At 45.3% G+C, this 15,085-nt stretch overlaps 1 protein-coding gene across 4 annotated transcripts in view; it reads right to left on the bottom strand.

Annotated features, from left to right (window-relative positions):
• SUFU (SUFU negative regulator of hedgehog signaling) overlaps positions 1-15,085 on the bottom strand; it is a 122,859-nt gene that overhangs the window by 42,834 nt on the left and 64,940 nt on the right. For all 4 annotated transcript variants that reach the window (XM_027062956.2, XM_027062957.2, XM_027062954.2 and 1 more), the window contains exons 4-6: positions 1,584-1,726; positions 563-648; positions 214-286 (exon numbers count right to left, since the gene is read on the bottom strand). In XM_027062956.2, coding sequence (XP_026918757.1) covers positions 214-286; positions 563-648; positions 1,584-1,726 — 302 coding nt within the window. The remainder of the gene's footprint in view (positions 1-213; positions 287-562; positions 649-1,583; positions 1,727-15,085) is intronic.

Here is a 15,085-nt window from a genome sequence, read left to right as displayed (position 1 = left end):
AATGCAAAAAGACACGTGTCAGAGGCAAGTTTCCTGGCCTGAAATCTCTGCTCCCTGTGTGCTCTGCAGAATTCAAGGAACAAGTTGAAATCATGCCATATTTCTATTCACTCACAAATAAAACTCCTCCATTTTCCCAGCATGAAAGCCAGTGTTATTTGGAAGAGGCCTAGGCAGAATGTGCTAGAAAGGTTTTCCTCACTCAAGACATACTTGCAGGTGTGGATCGATCTCAAATATGGTCTCTCCCCTCCTCATGTCAGTTATCAGCCAGGGGCCGCCAGCGCTGTGGACAAGGAAAGGGGACAGGATGGTAACTGAGGGCCTGGGGCTGATGGTCTGGGGATTCAGACTGCCCTGTTTGCTGCCCTAGGCCCAGAACACAGGGGAGCAGTTAGAGGTCAGGGGCTGTCAGGGAGCAAATTGGTAGGAATCCCTGACGTGAAAAATCGGTGCCTGAAAAGTAACGTAAGGGGAAGCCCACATACGGGGTTAAGGAGGAACCCCCACCCCCAGGCCCAGGGAGCCAGGCCCCCACCTCATAGGCTGGGGGTGTACTCACACAGGCACCGTCCGCAGCAGCTCCAAGATGCCCTGCCCGTTCCACTGCTGGGCTGCATGGAGCTCCTCGGTACAGACGCCAACAATCTGGGACCCCGGGGACAAGATGCGGTTGTGTGTTAATGACCACTCCCCCCCCTGCCCCATCCCCCGCCCCAGAAGAACCACCACCTAGGCTCTTTTAGGGTCAACTCAAGTTGGGGGACCACAGGCAAGATATGTGGTCAGAGGCTGGTCTATGCAAAATGGGACGGTTTCCTGGCTAGGAGAGAATAGCTGCCTGGCTAGGAGATGGAAGAATTCACAGATGGGGCACTAAGGCCTGACCCTTGCCCCGTTATAATGGGCCAGACTTGTGTCTGGGTGACACAAGTCTAGCCCTAGACTACAGAGGCAAAAATCAGTCTGGGTCCTCAGCCCGTCCCTGGAAGCAGAGGGTGTTCAGCGAGATGTTCCTGCCGGGGCTATGATCACAGGGAATGTAAACAGAGGAGATTCTGAGACCCTTCAAGCTCAGAATGACAACCAAAGGGCCCCAGAAGTTTGCAGAAAAGCTTCCTTCCTCGTCAGGGGCTGGGCCTTTATGTAAACCTCAAGGGAAACAAGTGAACCTTCACACAGACACCATCATGCCCACAAGCGAGCCCAGGTGCAGCCAGAGTGGAGGCACACCCCTTCGGGTGAGGGCAAGGCCAGCCCGACGCTGCCTTCCTGCTAGGAGGTCCTGTGCCTACTGCTGTCTGGGTCTTTACTAGTTCATCAAATACCCACCCTGTTAGCCACTCAACTACAGCCATTCTCCAGCCACCCCCACATGGCCCCTTACCTTTCCCCCTTCTCCCATCTCAGCAGGCTAAATCAGACCATCCGACTATACCTGACGAACCATCAGAGGGGACAGAAAATGCAAGAAGACTGAAGGAAATCTCCTGTTCCCTTCACCTCCCCTACCCAAGCCCTTCTGTCCTACTAGGACTTCTCACCCAGGAAAGGCTTGAGCCCATGTCCGACCCGCGCCTCACCTGGAGGAATGTAACTACCCCAAAGGGTGTCTGCACGGGCTGCATCTGTGGGTCTTCTGTCAGCAGCATGTGCTGAATTCTTGACTCACTGTTATCCAAAGGGCTGTGCCAAGACACGTGGTCCCCACTGCAGAAGGTGTTCTCTGTGGGAGAGACATGGCAACGCTCAGTGCTGGAGGCCTCGCATCTAGGCCTGGAACCCTGGTATCTGAGAAGCCTGGGCTGGGAAGCTGCCCAGCCTTCCAGGGGAAGCATTCACTCATATGGGAGAAAAGATTGTGGATATTCCCCCAAAACCAAATGTGTCCCTGCTTGCCAGTTCTGCCAGCCTTCAGTAGAATAGGACAGCCTGCTAGCGTGGATGCTCACTTGGCCTGGCACATCCAAAAACTTATTTGGGGTGGGAGGGGGCCATGATCAGGTCTGCCAAAAAAGAATAAAGTGCTTTAGTGTGGGACCACCTGGCCAGAAATCCTCAGGGAGGCTAGAGGGCAGTGAAAGCACTTCACCTTGGAAAAACACATGCCTGGTTCCAATCCTTTTCTGTGCTGCTGAAAGTGTTCTAAAAGGAACCAACAACTGTGGAGGGCCTTTGAAATTGGTCACTGGCTTCCCACAGGTAGACAGATACAGGGATTTCTGAGGAACACTGGAGGCTTCAAGTACATGGAGGTCTAAATTGGGCCTCACACACCTCAGCAGAGATGTATAGTCTGGAGGGACAGGTGTTTCCATGAAAACACAGACACTGTGCCCAGGAGAAATGTGCCAAAATGGCCAACTCACAGCCTCACCCCTGCACTTCACACAGGCTCATCACTTCAAAAAACTGTTTAGGGTACCATAACCACACAGAAGAAAACACCCATGTGGTATGAAGTCACCCCTGACCCCTGACTCTTATGTTCAGCACCCTTCCAAAGGTGTTCTGCATTTACCAGCCTGTGTGCATCTACAGTTCTCTCCACCCCTTATTTTATTTATTTATTTTTGTAATACAAATGGCAGCACACTGTTTTGCATGTTTTGCTTAATGATATATCTTGGGGGATCATTTCATATCAGCACATAATAAGCTACCTCATTCTTAAAATATGTTTTAAGTTTATTCATTTTGAGAGAGAGAGAGAGAGAGAATCCCAAGTAGGTTCTGCACCATCAACATGGAGCCCGACTCAGGGATCGATCCCACGAACTATGAGATCAGGACCTGTGATGAAATCAAGAGTCGGAAGCTTAACCAACTGAGCCACCTAGGCACTCCAAAAGCTACCTCATTCTTTTTTTTTTTTTTTTTTTTGAGAGAGAGAGAGAGAGAGAGAGCAAGAGTGAGTGGCAGAGATAGAGAATCCCAGGAGGGGCAGAAGGAGAGAGAGAGAGAGAGAGAGAGAGAGAGAGAGAGAGAGAAGTGGGGCTCACCCGAAGCAGGGCTCATGTTTTTACCTGAAGCGGGGCTTGTGTTCACCTGAAACGGGGCTCAAGCTCACCCGATATGGGGCTCAAACTCATGAACTGTGAGATCATGACCTACCTGAGCCAAAGTCAGATGCTTAATGAGTGAGCCCCTCAGGCACCTGCTACCTCATTCTTTAAATGGCTATATGGTAGTTCATTGTGGTCTATCACTTATGACCTGGGAACCTTAACAGCTGGGGAATCTTCACTTTTTATTGATATTTAAGGCAAGGCAAAACATGAAAACGCGCGCGCGCGCACACACACACACACACACACACACACACACACACACACACGAGCCAGGGAAACCTGAGAGAGCTTCTGCTCTCACTTGTCTCGGTCTGAATACTAATTCCCTCCTGTGTCAGGTGTGGTTATACAACTACTTTTTCCACCTAAGAGGCTCAGTTTTTTGGTCCTAACCTCAAAAGCATTCATTTATGAGGGTGAAGGAAGACTACTTCATCTAGGAAACATGGGTGATAAAGGGAGAGAAGACACATCTCCAAGCAGAGTCAACTAGAAACCTTCAATTTTCCCAATTCCTGCTGTGCCTGCTCTTCCCAGATTCCTTCTCCTTTTACAGAAACGTGTGTCTACAAGCAGCTTGCATGATCTACAAGTTAGAAACAAGGCAACAAGTAAAAAAGATTGAATTAGTTAATTCAAAAGCTTATCCCACAATAAGCTTACCCCATATGGCCTCACTGGCAAATTCTACCAAACATTTAAAGAATTGATACCAATTCTTCACAAACTTTTCCAACAAAAATAGAAGAGGTAACACTTCCCAATTCTTTCTATAAAACCAATATTACCCTGATACCAAAGCCAGACAAAGGCATTACAAAAAAAGAAAGCCATAGACCATTATCCCTTATTCATACAGACATAAAAATCCTCCACAAAATAGTAGTAAACTGAACATAGCAACATAAAAAAAAGGGTTATATACAATGACCAAGTGAGATTTATCCCAGAAATACATGGTTAATGTAACATAAGAAAATCAATGTAATACACTACATCAATAGAATAAAGATTAAAAATAACCCCACAGGATCATCTCAATAGACAAAGAAGAAGCATCTGCAAAATCCAATACTCTTTTATGATAAAAACACTTAAACTAGGAAGAGATAGGAACTTCCTCAAACTATAAAAGCGCATCTACAAAAAGCCTACAGCTAACATCATATTTGATAGTAAGGACTAAATTATTTTCCTCTAAGATCAGGAACAGAACACAGATGCCTACTCTTATCAGTTCTATTTTACATTGTCCTAGAGGTTCTAACCAGGGCAACTAGGCAAGAAAAATAAACAAAAATCTGGGTAAACTGGAAAGGAAACGAAAATGTATTTGCAGATGACATGATCTTGTACATAGAAAACCCTAAGGAATCCACTAAAAAACTATCAGTATAAACAAGTCCAGCAAGGTTGCAGGGTACAATAGCAATGTACAAAAATCACTTGTATTTCTGTGCATTAGCAGTGAATAATCTGAAAATGAAATTAAGGGGCTCCTGGGTAGCTCAGTCAGTTAAGCATCCGACTTTGGCTCAGGTCATGATCTCGCTGTTCGTGGGTTTGAGCCCCATGTCAGGCTCTGTGCTGACAGCTCAGAGTCTGGAGCTTGCTCTGGATTCTGTCTCCCTCTTTCTCCACCCCTCTCCAGCTTGTGCTCTCTGTCTCTCAAAAATAAATGAACATTAAGAAAACTTCCATTTACAATAGAATCAAAAAGAAAACAATGCTTAGGAATAAACTTAACAAAAGAAGTGTAAAACTTGTACTCTGAAAACTACAAAACACTGTTGAAAGGATTTAGAGAAAGCCTAAATAAATGAAAAAATGCAGTATACATGGAGAGAAAGAGAGACTTAATATTGTTGACCGTAATATTCCTCAAACTGATCTACAGATTCAATACAATCCCTATCAAAATGCCAGGTGCCTTTTTTACAGAAATGTACATGGTGATCCTAAAATTCATATGAAAACGCAAGGGACTCAAAATAGCCAAAAGAAGCTTGAAAAGACAAACAGGGGTGCCTGGCTGGCTCAGTTGGTGAAGTGTGCAACTCTTGATCTTGGGGTTGTGAGTTTGAGCCCCAGGTTGGGTGTAGCAATTATTTAAAAATAAAATCTTTAGGGGCCCCTGGGTGGCTCAGTTGGTTAAGCGTCTGACTCTTGGTTTCGGCTCAGGTCATGATCTCACCAATGTGGGTTTGAGCCCCATGTCAGACTCCACAGCTGCAGCGTGGAGTCTGCTTGGGATTCTCTCTCTCTCTCCCTCTCTCTTTGCCCCTCCCCCACTTGTGCTGTCTCTGTCTGTCTCAAAATAAATAAATAAACTTAAAAAAATAAAATCTTTAAAAAGAAAGGAAGGAAGGAAGGAGGGAGGGAGGGAGGGAAGGAAGGAAGGAAGGAAGGAAGGAAGGGAGGAAGGGAGGAAGGAAGGAAGTTAGGAAAAGACAAAGTTGGAAGACTTAATCCTACTGATTTCAAAACTTGATACATGGCACAAAAACAGACACTCAGATCAATGGAACAGAATAGAGAACCCAGAAATAGACCCACAAATATACGGCCAACTAATCTTTGACAAAACAGGAAAGAATATCCAATGGAATAAAGACAGTCTCTTCAGCAAGTGGTGCTGGGAAAATTGGACAGCGACATGCAGAAAAATGAACCTCAACCACTTTCTTACACCATACGCAAAAATAAACTCAAAATGGATGAAAGACCTAAATGTGAGACAGGAAGCCATCAGAATCCTCGAGGAGAGAGCAGGCAAAAACCTCTTTGATCTTGGTGGCAGCAACTTCTCCAGAGGCACATCTCCAGAGGCAAGGGACACAAAAGCAAAAATGAACTATTGGGACCACATCAAAATAAAAAGCTTCTGCACAGCGAAGGAAACAATCAGCAAAACTAAAAGGCAACTGACAGAATGGGAGAAGCTTTTTGTAAACGACATATCAGATAAAGGGTTAGTATCCAAAATCTATAAAGAACTTCTCAAACTCAACACCCAAAATACAAATAATCCAGTCAAGAAATGAGCAAAAGCCATGAATAGACACTTCTCCAAAGAAGACATCCAGATGGCCAACCGACACATGAAAAAGCACTCAACATCACTCATCATAAGGGAAATACAAATTAAAACCACAATGAGATACCACCTCACAACTGTCAGAATGGCTAACATTAAAACTCAGGCAACAACAGATGTTGGTGAGGATGCAGAAAAAGAGGACCTCTTTTGCCCTGCTGGTGGGAATGCAAACTGTACAGCCACTCTGGAAAACAGTATGGAGGTTCCTCAAAAAGTTAAAAATAGAACTACCCTACACCCAGCAATTGCACTACTGGGTATTTATCCAAGGGATACAGGTGTGCTGTTTCGAAGGGACACATGCACCCCAAGGTTTAGAGCAGCACTATCCACAATAGCCAAAGTATGGAAAGAGCCCAAGTGTCCATTGATGGATGAATGGATAAAGAAGATATGGTATATATATACAATGGAGTATTACTCGGCAATCAAAAAGAATGAAATCTTGCCATTTGCAACTACGTGGATGGAAATAGAGGGTATTATACTAAGTGAAATTAGTCAGAGAAAGACAAATATCATATGACTTCACTCATATGAGGACTTTAAGATACAGAACAGACGAACACAAGGGAAGGGAAGCAAAAATAATATAAGGGAAGGGGACGAAACATAAGAGAGTCTTAAATATGGAGAACAACAGAGGGTTACTGGAGGGGTTTTGGGAGGAGGGATGGGCTAAATGGGTAAGAGGCATTAAGGAATCTACCCCTGAAACCATTGCTGCACTATGTGCTAACTAACTTGGATGTAAACTTAAGAAATTAGATTACATTAAATTAAAAAAAAAAACAACTTGATACAAAGCTACAGTTACCAAGACAGTGTGGTACTAGCATAAGGATAGACATTTGATCAATGTAACAGAATTTAGAGTCCAGAAATAAACCCTCACATTTATGACCAATTAATTTTTGAAAAGAGTGCCAAGACAATTCAATATAAGAAAGGCAGTCTTTTCAGAAAATGGTACTGGAACAACTGGATATCCACACATGAAAGACTCAAGTTGGATCTCTTCCTTACACCATAAACAAAAATTAATTTAAAATGGATCATACGCCCAACTATAAGAGCTGAAACCGTAAAACTCTAAGAAACACAGGAATAAATCTTCTGACCTTAAATTAGGCAGTGGTTTCTTAGACACCAAAAGCACAAGCAACAAAGGAGAGATAACTTGGACTTCATTAAAATTAAAACCTTTTGTGCTGCAAACAGTACTTTCACAAAGTAAAAAGAAATGCAAACCAAAACCACAATGAGAGGACACTTCACAACCATTAGGATGGCTATTATAAGACAAAACAAAATACCACCCAAAAAATAACAAGTGCTGGTGAGGCTGTGGAAAAACTGGAACTTTGGTGCACTGTTCCTGGAAATGTAAAATGGTGCAACCACTGTGGAAACCAGTGTGACAGTTCCTCAAAAGGTTAAACATAGAATTATCATATGATCCAGCAATTTTACTTCTGGATATATACCCAAAAGAATTATTTAAAAAATTTTTTTTAATCTTTATTTATTTTTGAGAGAGAGAGAGACAGAGACAGGGTGCGAGCGGGGGAGGAACAGAGAGAGAGGGAGACACAGAATCTGAAGCAGGCTCCAGGCTCTGAGCTGTCAGCAGAGCCCAATGCAGGGCTCGAACTCACTAACCGTGAGATTATGACCCGAGCCAAAGTCGGACGCTTAACTGACTGAGCCACCCAGGTGCCCCTAAACACAATTAAAAAAAAAAAAAGAAAAGAAAGTGAACAGACAATATACAGAATGGGAGAAAATATCTACATAGATCTTGTAGGTATCCAGAATATATAAAGAAACTTACAGCCCAATAATAAAAAGACAAACAATCCAACTTTATAATGGGTGAAGGATCTGAATAGAATTTTTCTCCAAGAAAGATATACAAATAGCCAATAAGCACATGAAAAGATGCTTTACGTGATTAGCCATTAGGGAAATGCAAATCGAAACAGCAGTGAGATACCATCATTTCACACCCACTAGGGCGGCTACAATTAAAAATAACAATAACGAGTGTTGGTAAGGAAAGAAATTGTAACCCTCACACACTGCTGGTGGGAATGTAAAATAGTGGAATGCTTTGGAATACAGTTTGGCAATCCCTCAAATGATTAAACTTGGAGCTGCCATATGACCTAGCAATTCCAAGCCAATGTATATTCCCAAGAGAAATGAAAACACATTCACACAAAGACTTGTACATGAATGTTCACAGCAGTGTTATTCACAACAGCCCAAAGTGGGAAATAACCCAATGTCTATCGACAAATGAAAAGATAAAGGAGAGGCGCCTGGGTGGCTCAGTCGGTTAAGCGTCCAACTTCGGCTCAGGTCATGATCTCACGGTTCGTGAGTTTGAGCCCTGCATTGGGCTCTGTGCTGACAGCTCAGAGCTTGGAGCCTGCTTCACATTCTGTGTCTCCCTCTCTCTCTGCCCCTTCCCTGCTCATGCTCTGTCTCTCTCTGTCTCAAAAATAAATAAACACTAAAAAAAAATTTTTTTTTTTAAAAAAAGATAAAGGAAATGTGGTATGTCCACACAATGGAGTATTATTTGGCAATAAAAATGAAGTACTGATACACGCTATAACACAAACCTTAAAAACATTATACTAAGTGAAAGAAGCCAGTTCCAAAAGGACATATGCAATTCCATTTGTATGTAATGTTCAGAATAGGCAAATCTATGCAGACAGAGAGATTGGTGGTTGCCTAAGGCTAGAATGGTTAGTGACTTGTATGGCACTGCTTTTGGGGGTGATGAAAAGGTTCTGGGGTTCATTGTGGTGACAGTTTCACAACTGTGAATTACACGGTATATGAATTATATCTCAATAAAGATGTTAAAAAATAAAGAATATAGTAGGTGAAAGGGAGGAATCTTGAGGGAAAGGCAAAGTAATCAAAGCAAAGCCAAGGTCTTGGATTCTTGGTTACTACCTTCTCAGGTAAGCTGTGGCCTGGGAGAAATGTGACTCATAATGCTGAGACATCACAGCATTTTATGGTCTACACGACCTGAATGACCAACGTTTTCATTTTCCACAAATCAGGAAAGGATCCGTGAGACAGACTGCCCGAAGTCATGGAGGCAAGTCAGTGATGGTGAGCACAGTGCCACATTACCCAAACTTTCGAGTCATCCGTAACACTTCTGTGTTGGTACCAGCTGTATGACAACCTGCATTTACCCCGAGATTGACTCACTTTTTAAAACCTAAACAAACTTAGTTTAAAAGGAAACTTCATATTACTACTAAATCAGGAAAATAAAAGGAAAATCAGTGTTGCATATGGTAACTGCAAAGCGATTTCCTGAAAACAAATTTAATTTCTAACAGCTACTGTTATCTACCTGACATTATTAAAAACTGAAATGAACCAGAGTTGAAGAGCCATTAGAGGTTTAAAGAGTCATATCAAACTGATAAATCAGAAGGATTGAATCAGAGACCTGAAGAGGGAAGAGAGTCCTCACTATCTGGATCATTGAATGCCTTGTCCAGTCATGAACTAAAATCTCCAGCTGGCTTTGGCAAACCCTGGTGTCGTGGTTAACTTTGCAGTTGGGAAGGCCCAGATCCTATTTGCTTCTGCCCCTTACTAGTTACAACCCTCAGCAACTTGCCCAACCACAATTCCCAAGCCAGTTTCCTCATCTGTAAGCAGGGAATAGCGTGCCTCAGTTTGCTTTCCACCGTTGCATGTTATTCCTGTACTGGAATACGGTACAGCTATTCCTGCCCAGGTCCTAGTCCCTCTACCAGAAATCAAGAACCTGCCACAGAGCCTGTAGCTCACAGCAGAGGCCAGTAGGTGGCACCATCGCTCCTGTTTTAAGAAAGAGTTGGTCAAGTTCTCTCCCCTGACCCACATCTGGCTGTCTGGTCTATACAAATATACTCCAAACCTGACAGGAACAGCAATTGGAAACAGGGAAAAGGCTGAACGGTTTTGGAGCCATGATGTTTTATTAATCAGAACGGACCGGGTTTAAAAATAATTGTTGTACAAACCCAAACTGTTTAAATGAAATAAGAATGACCAAAAAAATACCTCGTACAGGTTTAATTTGGGAAGGGGCCTAATTTAGGCAGCTGGGAGGGGAGATCCTAAGGCAGAAAAGGGAGACGGACCCAGTGGCTGCTCTGGGACCAACACACGTGGGATCAGGAGTGAGTTAAAAAGAAGGAAGGGAGAGGAGAACGCATAACCACACCAGAAAGGTTTAGAGCGTGAGACGCTAACAACCTTCCAGCATAGGACATGGTCTTTCTTCCCCAGCTCTGCCTGGTGGGGGAACCAGACTTATTAGCTCTGCTGTGGCCAAGAAACAGTCTTTCTTAACAATGAAAGAGCCTTGGTCACAGTTTTCAAGCCTGGGACAAAGCCACAATGGGCTCATTCTTGAGTCCAGTCTGGTCTTTATGCCCTGGATGCTCGGCCCCATTCTGTGTGGAGCCACTGCGGGCCTCAGCACTCAGGCCCCAGCGCCCACCCCAGGAAGCTCTCAGCCCCTTCAGATGGGTTTTCAAATGCTAATAATGCCTCGGTCGGAGGCCCAGCTGTTCAGTCCAGTGGTTAGAGGGGCGCCATTTCCTCTCTCTTCAGCTCCCTGAAGTGTCCTAACCAAGACATTAGGATGCAAATCCCTGGGACCTCCACCCAAACCACATTAGCAGAGGGGCCTTCTAGGGTCTCAAGGCAGGCCATTCCAGGTGAAGCCTGGATGCTCACTTTCCCTTCCCTTCCCTCTTCCTCTGAGCTCTAGCTCCAAGTACCCTGAGAAACCTCCCTCAGCTGCTGCCTATTGGGCAAAGTCACAGGGGGGAAGGCCACTCCAGGATGGCAAAGAGAGTCCAAAAAACTGCTGCGTATACTTCTGCCCCTTGTTTAGCTGAAAGAAAGGGTTCACTACTCTGTGTCTCCTTCCCCATTAGCAAACAACCCCCTGGCAAGAACTGTATGGGAACGCGAGTGCTAACAGGCCCCTCAGATTGGCCCTCACCCTACCCCCACCTCCCAAACATCCAGCTTTAGTCTAGCTGTTTGAAGTTGGGCTGTGCCGGATATAAGAAGTTAGCAAAATCTAGGGAAATGGGTTGCAGAAGAAAACAGCCATTGTTTGTAAAATAATTAGTGCTGCCTTTGAAACACTGAGGAACAAATACATTCTCTAAGAGTTCTTAATTCATCCCAACTCTGGAAAATGACTGTCGGTCTCCATTCTGTATGAAAGTACAGTCCCAGCGATGATGTTTTACACAACAGTTTGGAAAGCGGTGCTCCACCCCCACACCCTTTACTCGAATTAATTCACTTGGTCGGAAGAGAATGGGTTAATGTTGTCTTCCAGAGCAGGAAAGAGTGGGTTTCTCATGGCTGAAGCTTGGACCCCTGAAGTCAAAGGCACTTTTGAGAGAGTGCTCTGAGAGGATGAAGGGCAAGGGCAGGAAACCCTGCTGAATTGTGCCAGGTGTCACACGAGTGGCTGGTATACAAGGGGGATTTTAGAGAGTGCAGGAAAATGGGAGGTGGTGCAAAGCAGGCTGGCAGACTGGAGTCTGTCAACTCCAAGGTCAAATTTTTGAACGATGGGGTCGCCATCACAGTCTCACAAGAAGCGGTCTCCAGTTTTCTTGCCTTCTTGGCGCTCACACATCACACCAATGCTCATACCTGCTTTGACAACGCGGGCTTAAGTGTCCTGTATGAAGACCCAGAGCTGGCTGGTTACTAGAAGGGCTCAGCAGTTCTTCCCTAAAATGCCAAATGTGCCAGACACGCCCCCAGCAACACAGACTGCTGATAGGGAAGCGTCAGGAAGCCTGTCCTCCTGTCTCCTGAAAGTCCCAGCATGAAACCAAGGCCCAAGGGGAGCATCTGGCAACTGCCCGACCCCACCCTCCTTCTTGAGAAGGCCTAAGAGGCTACTGCAGCCACTGTGGCCTGCTCGGCGGAGCTGGGTCCAAAGGCTCCCTCTGAGATTAGAAGACGGCCCCTTAGAGTCAACTGAAGGCCCACAAACTGAAATATCCCTATGGGGGCTGAAACACAAACCTGCACAGTCCCAGGCAGCCTCATGACACCCCAGTGAGAGGAGACAACCTGGAGGTTTTGCTGAATGAACCAGCCCTGGCCAGAGCAGTGGAGGAGGCAACGTTCAAAGTCAGTCCTGTTAGCCTCTGCCCAGCCCAGATGGTCCTAACTGGAGCCAATGAGTTGGCCCACTGCCCCCGCTGGATCTCTCACGGAATCCTATCCTAATTTCTAAAGCCCAGGTGCTTTCTCCTTGCTCTATGCCAAGCTGTGGGGAGGGGAGGGATGTGTGTGCCTTGTTTACTTGTTTCTCGAGCCTACAAAATTTTAGGAGGGCATAGGGTATAGGACAGCCTAATGTCATTGCTACAGATTACATTTCTGGAGGCCTCAACACAGCCATGAGATGCTATGCCGATTCTGGGGAGAGTACGACCCCAGGCACTGCACTAAGACCCAGGGCCTCCTCCAGGTCTCCACTGCTTTCACATGACAGCACCCATCCAAGGACCAGTGGCACAGACCCTCTTCTCGCTGGGGAAGATCAGCAGCTCTCCTTCCTCCAGGAATCCAAACAAAGCGGTGGGTAAGCACTTCCCTGCCTGCCGGCCCTTACTCCCCATCTCCAAACCAAGGCTAGGATTTCAGCTTAGAGACTTGCAGCAGTGGTAAGGCAAGGCCCATCTCAGGAACTTGGGATAGCAGTTGAGAGCAGTGAGGAACGCACATCACAGAGGAGCAAAAAATAAATATGTCCTGGGTTGATTCCCCTCTAACACTTCAGCGTGGCAAGGAGAACATATAAAAGGATGGGATATTCTAGAGCTTAGAGGCTTCAGCTGGTACAAAACAACAGAATTTGGCGCCCCCGCTCTTCTTCACACACACATGCACAGCAGACAAGATGCCTGCAGGGAAGGAGATCTCAGGAGCATGATGGCACACCCCCCTTGCAGGGTTTCAGATCAAACTTCTCCAAAGAAAGGCCATTTTCTTTTAAGAAAGAAAAAATAGCAAGAAGGCAGACAAACTGTGGGGGGAGGGAGAGAAACAGGTTCCCTGGATGTGTGAGGCTGTCCAGCAGAGTTCTTCATAGCTGGATGGCGTGGATGGTGGCTGGCTGACAAGTTTCTCCAACCCGGTCGAGCGGTAGAAGAAAGAATGAACTCCTCCCGGCCCCTTTGAAGGTTCTGAGTGCAGTTTCATGACTTGAAAAGTTAATTTGAGTGTTTGGTTAGAGAGCTTTCCTCAACCAGTTCTGTCTGATATTAATTTGGCTAAATGTGGTTGCAAGACAGTGCGAGGGAAATGAATGTGCTGTACCACTTAATTAAATAAAGAAGAGCGAGGGGACATGTTTGTTCTTACAAAACTGAAAGGAAACGTAAAGGATATTCCTTCTAGGTTTTGCCCAGAATCAAAGGAATCGCCAAGGATTAGAAAGCCAGTCAAGAGACTCAAAATTGTTTCCCTATGTATTTTCTCAAAACCCTCTGGCTCCCCAGCTTCCTCCTCCCTCAAAGCCACAATCATGAAGGCAAACAGTGAAGTGTAAGGAAAATCCCTTTTATAGGCAGAGAAGCTCAGCAACCTGGAATAGGGGTCAGAGCAGTGGAGGCAGGAGGCTGGCGAGCTGCTGGGGTCTCGGGAGACTCTCACCCACAAGCAAGTCTCTGGGGCCTGCAGGACTTTTAGGACTGGCAGGACAGCCTCACGCCCCACCCCACACCCCCCGCCCCAGAGGGTGAGCCCCTCAGTGCAAACAGAGCTCAGCAGGGTTTACCTGCCACAGCTTGTTGCTGTCACAAATCCTGTCCGTCCACCCTCTATATGCCACGCTCTTCTATGAGGAATACAGATCCTTGCTCTCCATTTCCAGAGAGCCCTGAGTCCTAAGCTGGCAGATGCTTTCACTTTTCTTTTAAGGCAGCTCCATCTGTTTAGACACCTGTCAGTACGAGAAGGAGAAGTCTTTTGCCCAGAGGCTTGTAACTGGGCAAAACCCACTCCTGCTCCTCTCACGCTCCTGAGCCGGCACAGAGGGCCTGCCAACTGCATGCAGGTCCCTTTGTTCTTAAAGCCAAAATAACTATAGAGGGTTTTAAATGTGCAGTCCCTATATACATTTCAACCCCCCCTCAAAAGTGCCAGGAGATGCTTTGAAGCTTTAAAATCAAGCACATGCTTCTACTCTTTCCATCTTTTTCCTGAAGAGACTAGGTAGGTCTACATCTACAACAGATGCTGCCAAGCATCTGTAAAGTAGCACAGTCACCTTGGAGGGCCACATGGCAGAATCTATTAATATAGAAAGTACTTTCCCTTTGACCTAATCGTTCCACCTCGTAGTACGTATCTGCCCTAGAGCAAAACACGTTCACAAGGAGGAATGAATAAGGATGCTCACAACATCTGTGTGCTGTTTGTGATAGTGAAGAAATGGAAACAATCTGAATGTGCATGAAGGTTAAAATATGGCTTATCCATACTATAAAATCATGAGCAGCAGTAAAAGGGAATTAGATAAATCTTTATATGTTGACGTAGAAAGATCTCCAAGACGCACAGTTAATTAAAAAGTCCAATTGTTAAGGACAGAACAATTTTGCTTACATTAAAGAAGGAAAGAGGCACCTGGATGGCTCAGTTGGTAGAGCATGGGACTCTTCATCTGGGGGTTGTGAGTTTGAGCCCCATGTTGGAGATACAGTTTACTTTAAAAAAAAAAAAGGAAAAAAATATATACACAAACCCAAACCATTCTATAGGTACCCAGAAGGAGATGAAAGCACAGAAAAAGTCTGGTCTGGTGCAAGGAAGCCACCATACAGATAAAGTGGTT

Source organism: Acinonyx jubatus, chromosome D2, assembly GCF_027475565.1.
Source record: "Acinonyx jubatus isolate Ajub_Pintada_27869175 chromosome D2, VMU_Ajub_asm_v1.0, whole genome shotgun sequence".
Taxonomy (NCBI): Eukaryota; Metazoa; Chordata; class Mammalia; order Carnivora; family Felidae; genus Acinonyx; species Acinonyx jubatus.
The sequence above is the reverse complement of the archived record's forward strand: the minus strand, read 5'-3'. Positions and strand labels throughout refer to the sequence as shown.